The sequence below is a fragment of the Cyrtonyx montezumae genome, unplaced genomic scaffold (genome assembly GCF_038088225.1).
Source record: "Cyrtonyx montezumae isolate F1298 unplaced genomic scaffold, pur_monq_1.0 scaffold_8, whole genome shotgun sequence".
In the NCBI taxonomy this organism is placed as follows: domain Eukaryota; kingdom Metazoa; phylum Chordata; class Aves; order Galliformes; family Odontophoridae; genus Cyrtonyx; species Cyrtonyx montezumae.
In genome coordinates, this window is record NW_027072089.1 from 36,168,470 (window position 1) to 36,185,985 (window position 17,516).

The following is a 17,516-nucleotide window of genomic DNA, read 5'->3' on the forward strand; positions in this document are numbered from 1 at the left end:
TATTCACTTAGGAAACTGGATTATATAATGTCCCATATTCAATTACAACCCACTGTTATTCCTCAATTTCTTGCTCAGTATCAAAACAAAAAAAGAGATCTGTCCCAAATTGGTCTGTACTCAGCACTGGTGAGGCTGCACCTCCACCACTGTGTTCAGTTTTGGGCCCCTCACTACAAGAAGACATTGAAGCCCTGGAGTGTGTCCAGAGAAGGGCAGCAAAGCTGTGTGGGGTCTGGAGCACAGGTCTGATGGGGAGTGGCTGAGGGAGCTGGGATTGTTCAGTCTGGAGAAGAGGAGGCTCAGGGAGACCTCATTGCTCTCTACAACTCCCTGGAAGGACACTGTGGTGAGGTGCGGGTTGGCCTCTTCTCCCAGGTAACAAAGATAGGATGAGAAGGAATAGCCCTAAGTTGTACCAAGGGGGTGTTTAAGGTTGGATATTAGGAAAAAATCATTATTAGAGTGGTGAGGCATTAGAACAGGCTGCCCAGGGGAAGCGGTGGAGTCACCATCCCTGGAGGTGTTCAGGAAACGTGCAGATGTGGCACTGAGGGACAGTTGTTCAGTGGGCACAGTGGCTGACAGTTGGACTAGATGATCTTAGAGGCCTTTTCCAACCTTCACGATTTTATGGTTCTACAATTAATCCTTTTCTGCACTTAAAAATTGGTACCTGTAGATCTTATCTGCCTAAAATGATCTCTGTCCTGTTAGCTATGCAGAGAATAACAGTAACGCAGAAGGGCATTTAGGTTCCCTGCATAATGTATCTGTAATAGCACGGCTTAGCTTTTTCCGTTTTAGTTCCGCCCACAGTCTGTCTGGCACCGTTCTTCTACGCTTTATAAAGATTCTTTCCTTTGCAAAAGCATTACACGTTCTCAGCTCAACAGGCAGTGCCATCGCCTGCGCGTTTCCATACTCGACGTGAAACGCGCACCGACCGTGCGCTCCATCCCCACGACCGCTACCGGAGCCCGTGTGACGAACCCCGAAACCCGCTCCCTGCAGCGGTTTGAAATCCCCTCCGCCCGCGGGACGCGTTGGCTGCGGTCTGGCATCCGGCGGGTAGCAGCCCCAAGGGCAGACAGCCACCCCCCACGGCTGCTTGCCCCGCACGTAAAACATGGAGGTTTGGGTGCGGAGCCCAGAGGCCCGGCCCCGCCTCCCCGAGCTGCAGGCGGGGGCGGCGCCGCGCTTATCCCGGGCCGGGGCCCGCTCGGCGGGGCGTTCGTACTGCTGCGGGCAGGTGAGGAGGGCGGGGGCGGCGGGCGGCGGGGACGCGGGATGGGAGCTCGGGCAGTTCCCCCCATTGCAGGCTTTGCTTCTTCCCTTGTGTCGGAGCATCCGTGTGGGTGTAGGGAGCAGCCCGATGGGGACGTTCCCGCGGCCCCGCTGCTCTCCGTTTCGGCTGAGCGCTGCGGAGCTGGGTGGATGGGCTCGTGCGAGGAGCTGGGTCTGTTTAGTCCGGGGAAGAGGAGGCTGAGGGGGCACCTTATTGCTCTCTTCAAATACCTGAAAGGTGATTGTAGCGGGAGTGGGCTTGGTCGCTTCTCACTGGTGACGTGATAAGGTGAAATGGCCTCAAGTTGCACCAGGGGAGGTTCAGGTTGGATATGGGGAAAAACTTCTGTACAGAAAGAGTCGTTAAGCTCGAGAACAGGCTCCCCAGGGACGTGGTTGAGTCACCATCCCTGAATACGTTTAAAAATCATCTGGATGTGGTGCTGAGGATGGGCGATTTAGTGGTGGGTTGTTGGAGTTAGGGTTGTATGGTTTGGCTGTGGTTGGACTCAATGATCCTGAAAGTCTTTTCCAACCTGAGCAATCCTATGATACTATGAAACATATGAGAAACTCTCCTCTAGATTTAGTGCCCTGTGTGTGTAAAAAGGCAGAGTGCACTCTGAAAGCCAGGGGACCAGGCTCTGTCTGTCACTGCTTGCCAGGTGGCCGTTCTGCTTCAGAGGGATGCACCCATCAAGTTCTGGTGTCGATGTGCTCAAAACTCAAGAAGATAGGGAAAGCTGTAGAAACGCAGCAATGTACAAGGTGTTTGGATTTATGGGGAGAAGAAAAGCGGGCAGTGTCCGTATGGGAAGCAGGAGTTATTTTCTGTGGAGCTGTCATAAAAATTCTGGGAAACATAAAATGGGATTTAATGTGCGTTGAAAGGCAAGATGTAGAGTTGAACTGTTACTTTTATTGTGAAATAGAGCAGTTAGGTTTGACAGAACAGGAAGTAGGCACTTGCTGCCTAAAATAAAATAAAACAGGTGTCAGGATTTTCTGTCCAGAAGAGTCTCGAGCTGCTTAACGCTTCTCACTGTGCTCTGCTAAGCTTGCTGCTAAGAGCAAAGTGCTGGGCAGCAAGAACAAGATTATCTATTACTTAGTTGAGGTTGAAAGTCAACTGTGAGGCTCTCATTTTGCTGCCACAGGTCCCTTGTGACAGTTTTATTGTTGCTCTTCTGTTCCCCGGAATTATTGTGTTAGCTGATGTGACTATCCTTATTGACAAATGCTGCTTCAGCATGAGCTGAGGATCTGAATGGCTTGTACTATGTGAGTGTCCTGTTGGAAGGAAAGCTTCCTTTAAGAAAGGAGGCACTAGTTCTGTCTCCCAGTGACATCATTTGCTATCTCATATTGTAGATACGGTTATTACTCTGGAATTTGATATGCTTTATAGGCGGAGCCAGAGCAAACATCTTGCATGGCAACAGAGATGATATTTTCTGGAAGAGCAATGGAATTATTCAGATTGGTAACATTTCATATCCATCATTAGTTGAGATGAGAAAAATATGGTTTCTTGACTTATGCCATACCTGTTAGGCTTCTATGGCATGCTTGGTATTAAAGAGCATGGGAGCTGCTCTTGCCTCAAATGCGATAAGAGCAGTAGAGGAATTTCTCCCTAAATTTCTAAGCGAAACAGCGGTTATGAGTAAGCATATTTTGGTAACTTACATTGTCCTGCTGTGTGTAATCAGGTGGGTCTTTAAGAACAGATTTGTAGCAGACAATCAGATAGGTAGGTAATAATTTCTCTGTACAGTGATTAAAAAGGATGCTATTGTGTTGGTCTCAACAAGGGACTGGCGAGAGCTACCTAGCAGGACATGGCAAACACTGAAGTCCTATCCTGCAGTGGTCTTTGTTACTCTGGCAGAACACAGAGATGCATTTAGAATGTTGGACACCAAGCTGGGGGTGCCTGTGCTGCAGTGTGGTGAGAGGTGAGGGGTTTTAGGAAGTGACTTTTGCCTCTGAGCAAGTGTGTGGCTTATGGTGACCCTTCAACAAGCCCTTAGTAAGGCCTGTATAGGATAAGAACCTCTCATTTCCCCTGAGAGCGTAGGAGTGCTTGTTTACAAGGTCCCTTTCTCACAAAATAGTAACAAGTGGCATCAGTTGCATGCATTGCATGCTAGCCTTTCTGTGATCTTGCTGGTGGCTTATCTGGTTGCTGAAATTGCAGTTACTTGTGATGGACTTCGGAATAATGTTGTTTCTTCCAATATTCTGTGTTTCCCCTAGTGTTTCAAGAGTTACTTGAGAAGACAGTAGAATATTCAAATTAATATCTACATCATACAGCTATTATAAGTATTATCAGCATATGTACTACACACTTAGAAATTTTATCTGCAATTTTAAGAAATTCCAAGTTTTGCTACTGACTGTAGTAGTTTCCAGTCTGAAGTCTCCACAACAATGCAGAATCTATTCCCTTCCTTTCCTGGCCCACTGTTGCAGGCTGAATGAATTACTGGCAGCGGTGTTTGCAGCCTCTGATGGAGTAGCCTGGGGCAAACCCTCAGCATTGCCTTCTCCCAGGTCCTTTCAGCAGAGCTTGCTTCGCAGGCAGGGAGGATTTGTAGTCCTTTGTCAGCAAGTTAAACCAATTAGTTACATCCTTACTATAGAGTAGTACCACTGTATCAGCTTTATCCTTCTTAAGCACCATCTAAGCAGAGTTTTTAATATCATTTGGTCTACTCCTTTTATTTTTTTCATGCTACATATAAAGTTTCTCATCGGTCAGAATTTGTAGATCTTGTTATATTTTAGCGAGGCACCTATTGCCAGTATATAAACAACTCCATACTAATTTTGTGTTGCTTTTTGCCAGTTTGGTTTCATCTGTGACTTGCTGAAAATGATACAAAACAGTGCTTGCTTCTTCTGTGCTCCTAGCTTACTGTCCTTCCAGCTACTGCAGTTGATTTCTTTGGGTTTGTAGCAGCCATGTCCTGGAGAGCCGAGGCAGTGTTCATGGTACTGAGGCTGTGCTTTACACCAGTTCACCCCAGTATCTTACCCAGGGCTTCCAAGAAAGCACATAGTAAGATAAGAATTGGAGTCAGTGTTGCTCCTATAAGCGACCTGCTGAAGATACAATGTCAGAGCTAAGTCTGGGCTTGCTGTTCTCTATGATCCACTGACTACAGCAACTATAATTTGTTTCTTGTTGGTACTTGTTCTGGTGTTGGGCCAGAAGAATTTACTTGTTAAACAAGCAGTAACTTGATTGAGGCGAATAAAAGCTGAATTCAGTTACGGATCACCGAACTTGACTAGAATGTTTAAATCTCTGGCTAATGCTTAAGACACCTAAAACAAGCAAGAGATGCTGTGATGCTATTGCACTCCAGAGGGACCGTTACCTGCTGTAATGCAGCTGGAGTCACGTGCAGGAACAGACCCATTAATAGCTGTGTTTGGGGCAAAAGTATCACTAGACCCATGGAGCTTTTGCCACGCCTGGAAAGCCTGAAAGAAGAACTTGACATCATTGTGTGGATGGGGAGGAGCAGTGAAGAGCTTCTTTTCACAATGCTGCCAGCAATTAGTGAGTGTCCCAGTCTCCTCTAGCTCTATGGCAGGAGTCACAGCTGTCCAGGCTTCTCTTATAGGCAGAATTGTCTTGAAGGTCTGCTGGAAAGGAAGGTGTTCCTCAGGTATGCACCTTACTTGCCTCATTCCCTGGCTGTCCTTTGGACTCCAGCCCTTGTGCTCAGGATCCTATTGTCTACCAGTGCAGGAAAGACCCATAAGTACATATGATAACTTCATCACCCTTTACAAGCAATAACGGTTGCGTTTACCAGCACCTATCTTAACATAGCATGTTTGACTCTGAGCTATGCCAAAATAGCTATTCAGGTATATCTCTGGTTAAGAAGAAAAAAAATATATTTTAAATTGAGAAGCTTGCACAATCAATTAGACTACTATTATTCTTTTTCTTTCATGCAGGACATGATAGATAGAAAAGAATCCTGCACCAGGACAGATACCTATGACCTACCTAAGTTATCTCACTTACATGCTGGAAGAATGGACTGCTGTGGAGTACCTGAAGAAATATTTTTTCCACATGGTCATCATATCAGTGACTATTAGTACAATATTAGTTTTTTTTATAGTTCCTTTAACAATTCTCTTTTTCATTTACCTTACTAACGTGTTACTTTTAATATATCAGAGGAATGGTGAGGTAAAAGCAGATCCCTTGAGTGATGTTTGGGATAGTGCAAGGAAAACTGTGGCAAGCTTCTGGGATATATATGCAAGAATATGGCATGGTAAGTACGATGTGACTTATCTGAAGCTTTGAATTACAATCAGTAGTAAGTACACCTAAGTTTTAATTTTAGACTTCTTCCAAATGGCTGCAAATGACTTTATATATATGCATATATATATATAGTTACATATGTTATATATATGAAGTAATACCTTGTTTGGCATCCAACCAAGAAATTTCTCCCATTGTATTCAGGATACATTTTCCTAGGTGGATAAGGTAGATGTACTTCTTTTTATATGGTATCAGAATGAAGTACAGTGTTAATGTCAGTTCTACTGAGTTAACTGCAAGGGAGATACATAACTTTACTTTTGCTTTGGTAGCTGTTTTGAATCATGTATCGAGTTACAAACAAAATAACTTATTGGAAATGTAATTGTTCTGTTTTTAGCTGAGGAGAACTTACTGTGTCATGGTAACTTAAAATAATTTCACGAACTGTACGGAAAAAGTCAGATACCATATTTAAGTTTGTGCTATAGAAGAACGTAAAGTGACCTGATTTTTCAGTTTCATTATGCTTAACCTTCAGACTTTTTTCACCACACCTTAGTCCCTAGGGAAATCCTCAGCCACAAGCTAAGCACCTGTTCTTTACACAGATGTAGTTTAAGACTATTAGCAAGACTTAATTTGCTGCCCTAAGGATAAAGAATAGTATGTTGTTATCTGTTACTTGCTGCTCTTCCTTACAGCTTTTCATCTTAATCTTTAAATATCCTGCAACTTAGAACTTTCTCCACCTGTTTCCAGAGGTTTCTGCCTGCCTGCACCATCCCTGTCTTCTCCTTCCCAAATGGCTTATTTATGGAGCTGTATCAGGGATGGAGATAAAGGAAGACCAAGTGGAATAAAGTTTTTATGTAGTAGAAGCTGTGGCTTTTGCAAGCCTCCCATCTTGGTTCCACCTAAAACCTTGCTTAAATATAGAAAAAAAGCACAAACAGAAAAGAGAGTTGTAGAAGTCCACATCTATGAGGAAGTTCCCTTTCCCTGTGAAGTGAATGGCTTTCACTCTCATGGATAGAGTTTCTATTTGGGATTCTTGTAAATTCTTTTTTGGACATAAGTATGTAAACGTGGCAACTTTGCATTATGTAAAATCAGAACGAAAAGATCCTCAGACAGATTGTTCCTAACTTTATCACAAGGTCCTCCTTTCCCAAACTTTTCATTCTGTCTGACACAAAAAGATTTGTATTTCCATGTTTTAGGAAAGCCTCATGGTCATTTGCCTCCCCTTCTCCTGATGAAGCTGTTTCATATCAGTACAATACTGTGGGGGTTTTGCTTGTTTATTTTTTATTTTTTTCCACAGTGAGCTGAAGAAAGTTCCAAATGGGCAAAAATTTCCAGTGATGTGGTTAAACTCTTGTGGGAAAATGCCAGGTTCAAGTCTGATGATTAAGTTGCTCAACAAATTAAACCACTCAGTAGGATAATCTGCTTGTTTTGAGGAGGTTTCTCTTTGCTGTTATGAATCATAAGTTCCATTCAGAACTTAATTCTTTCAAGCTACTGCACAGGCATTTACAACTATCTGGAAGTCATTTCATAAAGGATAGTAAGAAGTTTCTTTTAAATTGCCATGTGATTTAGAGCTATCGTTGGTGTACTGCTTTGTATCCCAAATAGGTTATGAACTTCACGGTGTGGAAAACCTACCAGAAGGACCAGGCATTGTTGTTTATTACCATGGAGCTATTCCTATAGACTACCTCTACTTTTTATCTAGGCTGTTTCTCTGGAAGAAGAGACTTTGTTTGTCAGTAGCTGATAATTTTGTCTTTCGTTTACCAGGTAAGAGCATGTTCTCTTGTACAGGCATCCTGAATTCACTGAAGTTGTTGCTGGTTTTGGTGTAAATAACACTTATTACAATTTGAAGGCTTTTAAGAGGACATCAGAAAGAAGATGAAGGTTATCTGATTGTTGCAAAAGAGAATTCTTTTTAAAGGGATAACTGACAGAGTAGTATTTCAAATTGAAGAGTCAAATATTTTTGTTAAAAATACTTAGGGAACTTAACAAAGAACACACATGTACCAGAAAACCTACAAATAATAGGGACCAGGCCTCTCTATTTGCTGTATTAGTAGAAAATGTAGTTGAAGGTAATGGACTGAATGAAACTGCTACTAATCTGCTTTTTAGCACAAAAATTACATTTTATAGATTCATTCTTTGAAGAATGCTCATGTGCCAAAGTCTCCAAAAGGCTTCTGACCAGGTCCTTCACAAAAGTCTATTGGGTATTTACTCTGTTACAGGAGAAGTCTTGTGAATTAGTAACTGGTTAAAAGGTAGGAAAGAAAGGGTAGGAATAAATAGTTCAATTACATTACAAAGAAGCAGTGTTTATTAGAATATCTATGAAAATCTGTGCTGGCACCACTATTGTTTGAAATACTCCAAATCTAGATCACAAGTGAAGTAGCAACGCTTTATCCGGGCCACTTTTTTCAAGGCAGTAAAAGTTCACAGTAATCTAACCATAATGAATAGCTAACATTAAATGATAGATGCAACTTGATATTAAATGTAATGAAATGCAGGAAAAAGAAAAAAAAACAACCAAATAGGTAAATAATAAACACATACTTAGGCTTTAAATTCTCTAGATGACTTTAGGAAAATATGGCAACTCAACTCAGCAATCAATGAAGGGCAAGTAGAATTTAAGACTTATCACAGAAAGAGAAGAGACAGAAAACTGCATGACAGTGCTCATAATGCATGTGGTGTCCACATCTTAAGTACTGAGTGGAATTCTGTTCTCCAAGAAAAGCTACGAAGTAATTAAGATGCACACCAGGAGAGAAAAAGCCAACACAGATGATCAGGGGCATGGAATGGCTTCTTCTGAGAAGCTGGGTAAAAGGAACAAAAAACAGAAGGTTTGTATCATTGAGGAATATTAAAAATGAGTGACCTGAAAAAGGTGAACAAGGCATATATGCAATATGCTCATGTAATGCTTCACAATTCTTAGGAAAAAAAAAAGTTTTAAAGCTAAGGGAAAAAAGGGAATACTGAGGACTTCATAAAGGGCTGAGACAAACTCAGCATCTGTCTTTGACAGAAACGTCTATCAAATACGATACATTGAATAAGATTTAAAAAGGTGCAATTAAAAGATTCAGGACTATTTTTTTCACTGTCTTCCAAAGTTTGTTATTCAGTTTTGTTGAAGTTGCAGTGTAGCCACCAGTTCTGACTGTATAATGTTGTTTTTGATGTTTATTAATAGAATCAGTATTTTTTCAAGTCGTGCTCTTCTCATGAGGACTTGAAGTTTAGGGACGTTCTCATTTACAGAAGCTCCCTATGGCTATTAAAGATCTATAGATTTAAAATATAACATAAGAAAGCATAGAATGCTTCTTAGAAGGGCGAGTACAGGCAGTGGAAGGAAGGATGCGTCAACTGGGAAGAATACAGGGATGCTGTCCAGGCTTGCAGAGATGGGATTAGGAAAGTGAAGGCACAGGTGGAACTGAACTTGGTGAGATCTTAAAAACAAGAAGGGATTCTACAGATACATAGGTCAGAAGACACAGGCCAAAGAGAGCACACTTCCTCCACAAAAAAAGGACTGGCTATGATAGGTATGGAGAAGGCTGAGGTACTCAGCCTCAGTCTTCACTGGCAGCCAGGATTCTCACATCCCTGAACCTCTAGGTGGGAACTGGGAGAGCAAACACTCCCTACACAGTAAGGGTGCAGCAAGTCTGAGACTAAGTGTGTACAAGTCCATGGGACCAGACAACATACATCCCAGGGTCCTAAGAGAGCTGGCTAATGTGGCTGCTGAGCTGCTCTCCATTGTATTTGAGAAGTCATGGTTGTCAGGCTAGAAAAAGGGAGACACTGCTCCCATATACAAGAAAGGAAGGAAGGGAGACCTGGGGAAGTACAGGTCAGCGAGCCTCACCTCTGTGCCTGGGAAGATCGTGGAACAGGATTGTCCTGAATACATGTTAAGGCACATGGAGGATAAGTGGGTGATCTGAGACAGCCAGCATGGCTTCAGCAAGGGAGGGTCATGCTAAATGATCTGGTGGCCTTCTATGATGGAGTGACAGCATCAGTGGACAAAGGGAAGGCAACTGATGTCATCTACCTGGAGTTCTGCAAGGCCCTTGATATGGTCCCCCACCATATCGCTCCCTCTAAATTGGAGTGAGATGGATTTGAAGGGTGGACTATTTGACACAAAAGGATTTAGTAGGAAGGTTGCAGGTTGATCTAGTGGTGGGCAACCCTGCATGTGGCAGGGAGGTTGGAACTTAATGATTCTTGAGGTCTCTTCCAACCCAAGCCGTTTATTCTATGATTCAGTGCTTCTCCCTCTGTGTTTTGGACAAATCCCAAGGAGGAGACTCATTTAATGGTTTGTGCAATGCTGAAACTACCCTGGTAAGCTGTGCCATTCACGTATCCTAATATCTTAAGAAACTTAACCACAGAATACTCAATTTAACAGTTTCAAATCAGTGTATAAATGTTAAAAATGACATTAAAAGAACACTATAAATATACGCTTGTTAGGTATTTGTGTAGTAATCCATATCCTAACAAAAAAAAATTACATTTATTGTGTATTAAAATCTTTTTTTAAAAGAAGGTGACAAGAATATTTTCAGTTCTCTAGCTATGAGGCACAAATCTCAGTTGTATGGCTGCTGTTTCAACGACTATGAAGAACAGCTTGTGTAAGCATTGACTTACTGAGGTGCACTTGATAAATTGGTTTGTCTTTATAATATCTAGGCAAAACCTCCCTCGCTTAACCAATATTTACTCCCTGTGTGTTTTATTTCCTTAGTGCACCTTTACTGTAGCATATATACATGAGTATTAGATTTTCATTTGGCTGTAATCTTGCTCTTACATGCTGCTTATTTATTGCAGGGCTCAAATTATTACTAGAAGTGACTGGTGTTATGCCGGGCACAAGGGAGGAGTGTCTCAGTGCACTGAGAAATGGACACTTGGTGTCTATTTCACCAGGAGGAGTTAGAGAAGCCCTCTTCAGTGATGAAAGTTACCAACTCATGTGGGGAAATCGAAAAGGCTTTGCTCAGGTTGCTCTAGATGCAAAAGTGGTGAGTATTATTCGTTACCAATCCCAATTCATGCTTTATGCATTCTAAAAGGAAGATTTTCCATTGCATCTAAAGTCCAAGATGGAAGGAAAGTTTTTGAGAGTAAAAGATTTTCTTTCCTAACCTCCTTTCTCAAGCACAGAGAGCGGAAGTTTTATGGAGGTCTAAGCTTTCTTTCTAGTTACCTGGTAACAGTTCCATTTCTACATTTCCATCATGCAGACATTTAATTTCTTGTCCTGACTTTATTTCAGAAATCTGTGATCTTTTACACTGTGGTCGTTTACACTGTTGCTGTAACGTTTTATGTTTTGGGGTTTGTTTGTTTGTTTTTTCCTCATCATACTACACTTAGAAGTTTGTTACTTTTATGTTCCAAGTCATTTTCTTTTGTCTTTTTAACATACTAATGTCATACTTGCTTCTTCTTTTATTTTTTTCTTATATTTGTGTGGGGAGGAGGGGTTTGGATGATTTTGTTCTTCTCTTCATGTTTGTGAACGATTGTATCAGCCCACATAAGATGCATCTTCATCAGCATTTGAATCTGATTGAAGCAGTTTTTCCACCTTCCTCACTTATTATGCTTTCATTTGCATCATGGAAGGATGTCTGAGTATGTGAGCTGCATTCCTTTTGGCTGAAACTAAATAAAAAATGGAGTCTAATACACTCCAGCTGCAAATGAGCATTCAGTCAATGGTGCCAGATAAGAATTAGCTCTAAGTGAATACAGGGCACTGAAATGTATTCAGTGCTGATGTCAGATCCCTAGCATCAGCTGTTTTCCTCCAGTAGAGTGTTGTTAGCTCACACTATGCTGATGCACATATGGCCACAATTTCAGCAATGTTTTCCGTATGAATGATGACCTTCAAATCCAAACTTCCACCACTGTCTGATATCTCCCCTGAAACTTTAATTTCTTATCACCATTTTTTTTTTGTATGGCTGGATCTTTTTACCCCATTTGTTGCTTCTCATACTCTTAGTTGCTTATGCCAAAACACCTTGTGTTGCGAAATGCATCGTACAGTTTAACATTTCTTCATTACTCTATCTGCCTTTGAAATCTTGTGGGAAGAAAACTAAAGGCTGGAATAATTTTAGTGAAACTTAATTACTCCATGGATAAAGTATTTTTAGGCCAGGGCTTGTACCTCTTTGTTGTATGCCCTTTTAGAAGTCACATTTTTGTGTTTGTTTCCTCTTTCTTCCTTTTTCCCCAAAAGTATGGGCTTTTTAATGTTAGCCACAATATTCCAGATATTGTAAGGGCTTGTACACCCCAACTGCTAAGAAAACATCAGAATCTGGATAGGATAAACTCAATCAAATTCATGTTGGCACTTTATAGTATTTCCTCTATTATATAATAAGTTCATAATATCCTTGAAAAGTCAGTTATCACTTTAACAATTTAAAGTGATTTCTAATTACTTGTTTTCATATCTGTCTTTCAAGCTTCCTCAAATATTAGAACAATACTTTGCCAGATGTTTTCATTCCACTTGCAACCTTTATAGTATTACTCCAAAATGTAATATAAATATCTTTCAAATAAAAACATCACAGAAACACTTGCCACAAATCCTCGTAACCCTTTCACTTCTCTGTAATTCAGAAGTAGAGAGAACTGAATAGTGAGTGATAACTAACATTCCTAGCACCCTTTGTTGACAAGTGCTATTTCTTTTGAGTCAGTGAATTGGGCATCCCTTGAGGATAAGGTTCTTGCAGCATGGAGAGATCTTATGGTCATTTGTATAGCATATCTGGTAAAACAGACCAATGTAGGATTATCTGCTACCTTGAGCACAGAGAATATTATTTTCCCTTGACACCTACTGGGCTGAACTCACCTTTACAGTGCTGCTTGCTCTTGTGTATGTTGTTATGGTGTGAATGGACTTGTTCAAGGTTTTCCTTTGTTTTATTTTTTATGATCCTGAGTCTGGATTTCAGTATTGTGAGATCACTATAATTAACTTGCAGGCTGTGCTGAACTTTGTACATCTTTGCTATTTCTTTGTACATCTTTGACCAGAATTAACTGAGATATGGAAAACAAAATGTGAAATGCTGTGCGCTTAATAGTAAAGTGGGCAATATTATTCATATATACCATTTCTCTTAAAAAAAATTAGGCCCACAATAGTAACTGGACTCTGTCTTCTGACAAATTTTGACTTTGCTCTTCTTTATGCTTGCTACATCCTTTTCAATACTGGTCAAACCAGTCTCAGACTTGACTCAAGGCTGTGGATAAACTCATCTAAACTGACAGAACTTGCTCTGTAATGTAGCAATTCGTTTGCTTTGTTAATACTTATTCAGATCCTGGATAAAGGCAAGAGAAGACTAGTAGCACTTTGTTTTGAATTTATTCATCATAAAATGTAGCCATCAGCCAAAGAAACACATTTTACTGTACCCGTAATGATTACGTGGCAGTTCAAATCTGCCACAGGTGACTTTAATGGGGAATTAGTCTGAAATAACTTCATATGTCTCACATATAGGACAGAGAAATTGTAAACTTTTTTTGATTCTGTAAATGATACTGCAATAAATGCATAACATAAATGTAATTTCTCACAGAATTCCAGTTAAGTTTTACAATATACATTCAAAGGGAAGGATAGAAACCATTCATACCATATCACTCATTTTCCTCTCAAGTGGTGACTTCAAAACAGCAGTGTTTGTGGGAGCTGAAAAATATGATTTGGTTTCTATACTGGAGTTTATTTGATTCACTGACCTGCTGAGTTTCACTCAAATAACTGGATGTAAAGGTAGTTCACTTTCCTTTTAAACTTTTACTGTAATATCAGTTAACGTATTACTCAAGATAATCTGTGCATAAATGTACTTCAAAAGCACAGAAAGCAAAAACAGACCCAAATCAAGATGCAAGTCAGCATCCAAAAAACTAACAAGGTGGACTAACAGTAACTTTGAGAAAGCAGAACCAGAAGCTTTTGGAATGGCTAACAGGTCACCAAATAACCACTAGGCCATCCCCATCTACCATGCCCCATATACCAGAGATTAAAAATGTGATTCTGCTCTTGCATTACTGGAATAATCCTGAAGTCAAACCCAAGGATTTGATCATTTGCCTGCTCACAGGTAAGTACCAAATTGCAGTGTGGTGAAACCAGGGCACTTGGCCTTCACAGCTAAGTGTCCCAAATGAACGTTGCATTCTATGTTGCGTGTTTGCAGCTCTTTTTGAATAGTTTCATTGGTACAGTCTTTAGTTAAGATTCCTGATGTCCAGGGTAGGCTTTCAGAATGAGACGAGGGACACAGAACTTGGAACCAATTGCTGATAAAGGCATTTAGTGCCAGTGTGAAGGGAAGCTTGTTGATTTATTGCCTTGCTTAGGTGGAACAGAAGCTTGAGCCTCTGTTATGATGTGGAGAACATTCAGCAGACTATTGGCTACTGGGAAGTGATGCACTTTCTCTTCTTTCATGCCTTCCTAAGAACAATACTTAGCATGTGTCAATGCCTCAAACTGAAAAATTAATGTTAAGAAATGATCAGAATTTTGGAACTTCTGAATTGTAAGATACACTGTAAATATAATAAAAAATCATGGCAGGATGAGATACTCAGCCCTCAGTGTACCCATGATAACAAAATTCCGTGTTTGCTACCTGACCAGATGATGGTTGTCTTTTGTATTCAAGTAACTTTCTTAGCTACATTAACATATGCTAAAATACAGATTTGAACTTGTTTTAACATTTTCACCTTTTTGTTTTTCATGATTCCATAGCCCATCATTCCAATGTATACTCAAAATGTCCGGGAGGGCTACAGGATGTTTAAAGAGCGAAGTAAGAACTTTTTCTCCTAGACTTTGCTTTTCAGACTTCTGCTTACTTTAGATTCTTTAACATGCCTGTTGCAGGTCACGGGTATCTCAAGTATTGAAATAGCTTGTGCATAACTGATTGGTGCTGTGTGATTTCATCCTTTAATGCAGTCTTATTTCAGTGATGTCAATTCTATCACGCTTTGTTTTGGTGAGCAGCTGCCTAAATCCTGTCATTTATCTTGGTTGTCAAGTGAGGTGTGCATTTTTAAGGAATCTTCAAAATCCATCAGATTTCAAGCTTGCGTTGTGTTTTGTATGTCTGTAACTCACCTCTTATTTCTCTCCAGAGTTTTTCAGACAGTTGTATGAAAGTACTCGATTGCCATTTACTCCTCCATATGGAGGACTTCCAGTTAAATTTCGCACATACATAGGGGAGCCAATACCTTATGATCCAAATATAACTACAGATGAATTGGTTGAAAAGGTAAGTTAGTTTTCCTTGCAGTCATGTGTAGGGTTTGTTCCTAGCAGGTTTAGGAGGCTGCACATGAAAAAGACTTTGCTTACACTTATTCTTGGATTTTAGAATGAAGTTATTTTTAATACCTGTGTAAGTGAAATTTAACGTTCTCATGGAATTGACTTGCTTATCTCAGTCAGGCACTTCAACTCTTAAGACTTAAATTGAGTTTTTGATGAGAGCAGTGGTCTGGTTGACCTCTGTCTGATCCTGCCCTGGAAAGAACCAGGAAAGGTTTAGTTACCCTTATATTATCAGTGATACTTTGCCATCACTCTGGAGTAGATCGCTGTAGTATTTGTCTCTTTTTAGTTTAAATACTTCAAGAAAAACTAGGAGAGATTATTTTCTATCCCCAGCAGAAATAAATAATTTGCATTATCTGTGAATTTATGCATTCTCATCACAAATTTGCATTTGCTCTTTAGGTAGAGCAAATATTAACAGAGTTTAGATATTAATCGCTTTATCGTATGTATGCTGAATATGATAAACTTACAGAAGAATTCATGTTGGGAAGGATGTATGGAGTTACCTAGCCTGGCTGCAGCACTGCCAGCTATGAGATCAGACTGGGTTGGTGATGCTTTATTCTGTGCTTGTGATAGCCTTCAGGGCTGGAAGTTGCGTAAACTTCGTGTCTGAATGTGTTAAAGGCTACTTGGATTTAGAAACTCTTAGGTTTCATATGTCTCAGTAATTTGAGCCTACCCAAACTGCAATCAATGTTTTTATTCCTTTCATTTCAAACTAAACCACTGTTAGGTTAGCTAACAAATATAAAAGATAACTTTTTTCTTAAATTAGATCTGTGTGTGAATTTCCCAATACCTCTTAAAACTGACAAGAAGCCAGTGATTGTACTCTTCTTTATTGCACCAGTGGGTATGTAAAGGTCAACATTCTCCTCTCTTTTCAGACAAAGACTGCAGTCCAGGCACTAATAAAGAAGCACCAAACAATCCCAGGCAGCATATGGAAGGCTTTACTGGACCGATTTGATAAACATTGTAAAAGTGATTAGATTACTCAAGTTTATTTTAGTGTTTTTACAGTATGCAGTAAAAGACAATGTCCTACAGCAGTGATGATAAATTGATGTTTACCAGTTTCATTTACAAGTTTTTACAGATTTAATACAAGAAAACAATCAACCTCTTGAAGATTCCTGTGTGAGCTCTTATTCTCAAAGAGCAAATTCTCAAAGTCAGGGGGAGTTGGCTCTTGAACAAGAAAACTTACATAAAATAGGCAATGCAAATACTGAATTTCCCAAAAGGAAATCACGTAGGCGGTATTTAATGGTTTCCTAAACCAAATATTTATATGCATCGGATGGGCTCAAAAGTTTTGCCTGTTCTGTGGGTGTTAAGAGGTTTATTTCTTGTCATTATTTCTGAGCTGTTCCCAGTTCAGTCTCAGAAAAGAATCTCAGAGTAGGTGTTGTTCAGTCTAGCAGGCAGTCAGTACTTCTCTAATCAGACCTCACATAAGGCAGTGTGAGCAAATGTCTTGCTTTCGAAAAATGATCTCAGTAACAGATTATTAGCTAGCCATGTATACAAAGAAATAATCCTATTAAGCCAGGTATTAGATTCATACAATACAGAGTGTAATGGCTCAGTATCCTTAAACGTAAGAATGCTGCATCCAAGATTTCTCTCTGATGGAGAGTTCTTGGTGCAGTGGACTGAGAGATCCCCCTCTCCTTTTATAAGATGAAAAATCTGGCTAACTCTGGAGAAGAAAGAACAGTGACAGAAATTCCTGATTTGGATTTTAACTACAGCTTAAAGAAAAATTTAAGATTTATACTCTCAAATAAAGGGGGAAAAAAAAAGCTTCAGTTAAGTGTAGCACTATGCAAATACATGTAGGGAAGTACTTTCAAGTCTGGGGTGGTACGTTCATGTGCTGTTGCACCATGCAATACTGATATAGTTCTGCTTGAAAAGTGGACGTGCAAACAGTGTCATTTTCCTAATACAGCTTTCAGAATACTGAAACTTGCTGAAAAACAGAACGTGTTTTTTACAAGCTAGGGGATGTTGCTATTGTTGGGAGTGGGAGAGCTATGTGTAATCCAATGTGCCGTTAAAATTAACCAAGTCTGTTAACTTTGGACATGAAGGAAAGTCATTTTTTGTGCCTCAGTGCTTCCTCTTGTATTTTTAATACTTATATAATCTTTTCTCTCAACATCCTAACATTTTATTTAGCATCTAAGAAAACATATACATCAGTCTGTTGTCACTAGAAATCTAAGTGTACTCTCTGGATTAAAATAAACCTCTCTTCTTCCAGTGTTCCTTCTCCATAAATATTTCCTGCACATCAGAAGAGCAGAATGGACAAGTGAGCATACCTTGCAAATTTTTTTTCCTTAAGCAAAAAGAAAAGAATCTTGTCCTGAAAAAAACCTCAGATCTGTTCAAAGACATAATGATGTT

General features: G+C 40.0%; 1 protein-coding gene across 1 annotated transcript; it reads left to right on the plus strand.

Annotated features, from left to right (window-relative positions):
- Window positions 1-5,270: 5,270 nt before the first annotated feature.
- Window positions 5,271-16,817, plus strand: LOC136059248 (DGAT1/2-independent enzyme synthesizing storage lipids-like). Its single transcript, XM_065753289.1, has 6 exons — window positions 5,271-5,597; window positions 7,238-7,402; window positions 10,517-10,710; window positions 14,502-14,562; window positions 14,891-15,030; window positions 15,986-16,817. Exons 1-6 carry the CDS (start codon window positions 5,312-5,314, stop codon window positions 16,088-16,090), a joined length of 951 nt encoding a protein of 316 aa, XP_065609361.1. The 5' UTR covers window positions 5,271-5,311; the 3' UTR covers window positions 16,091-16,817.
- The last annotated feature ends 699 nt before the right edge of the window (window positions 16,818-17,516 follow it).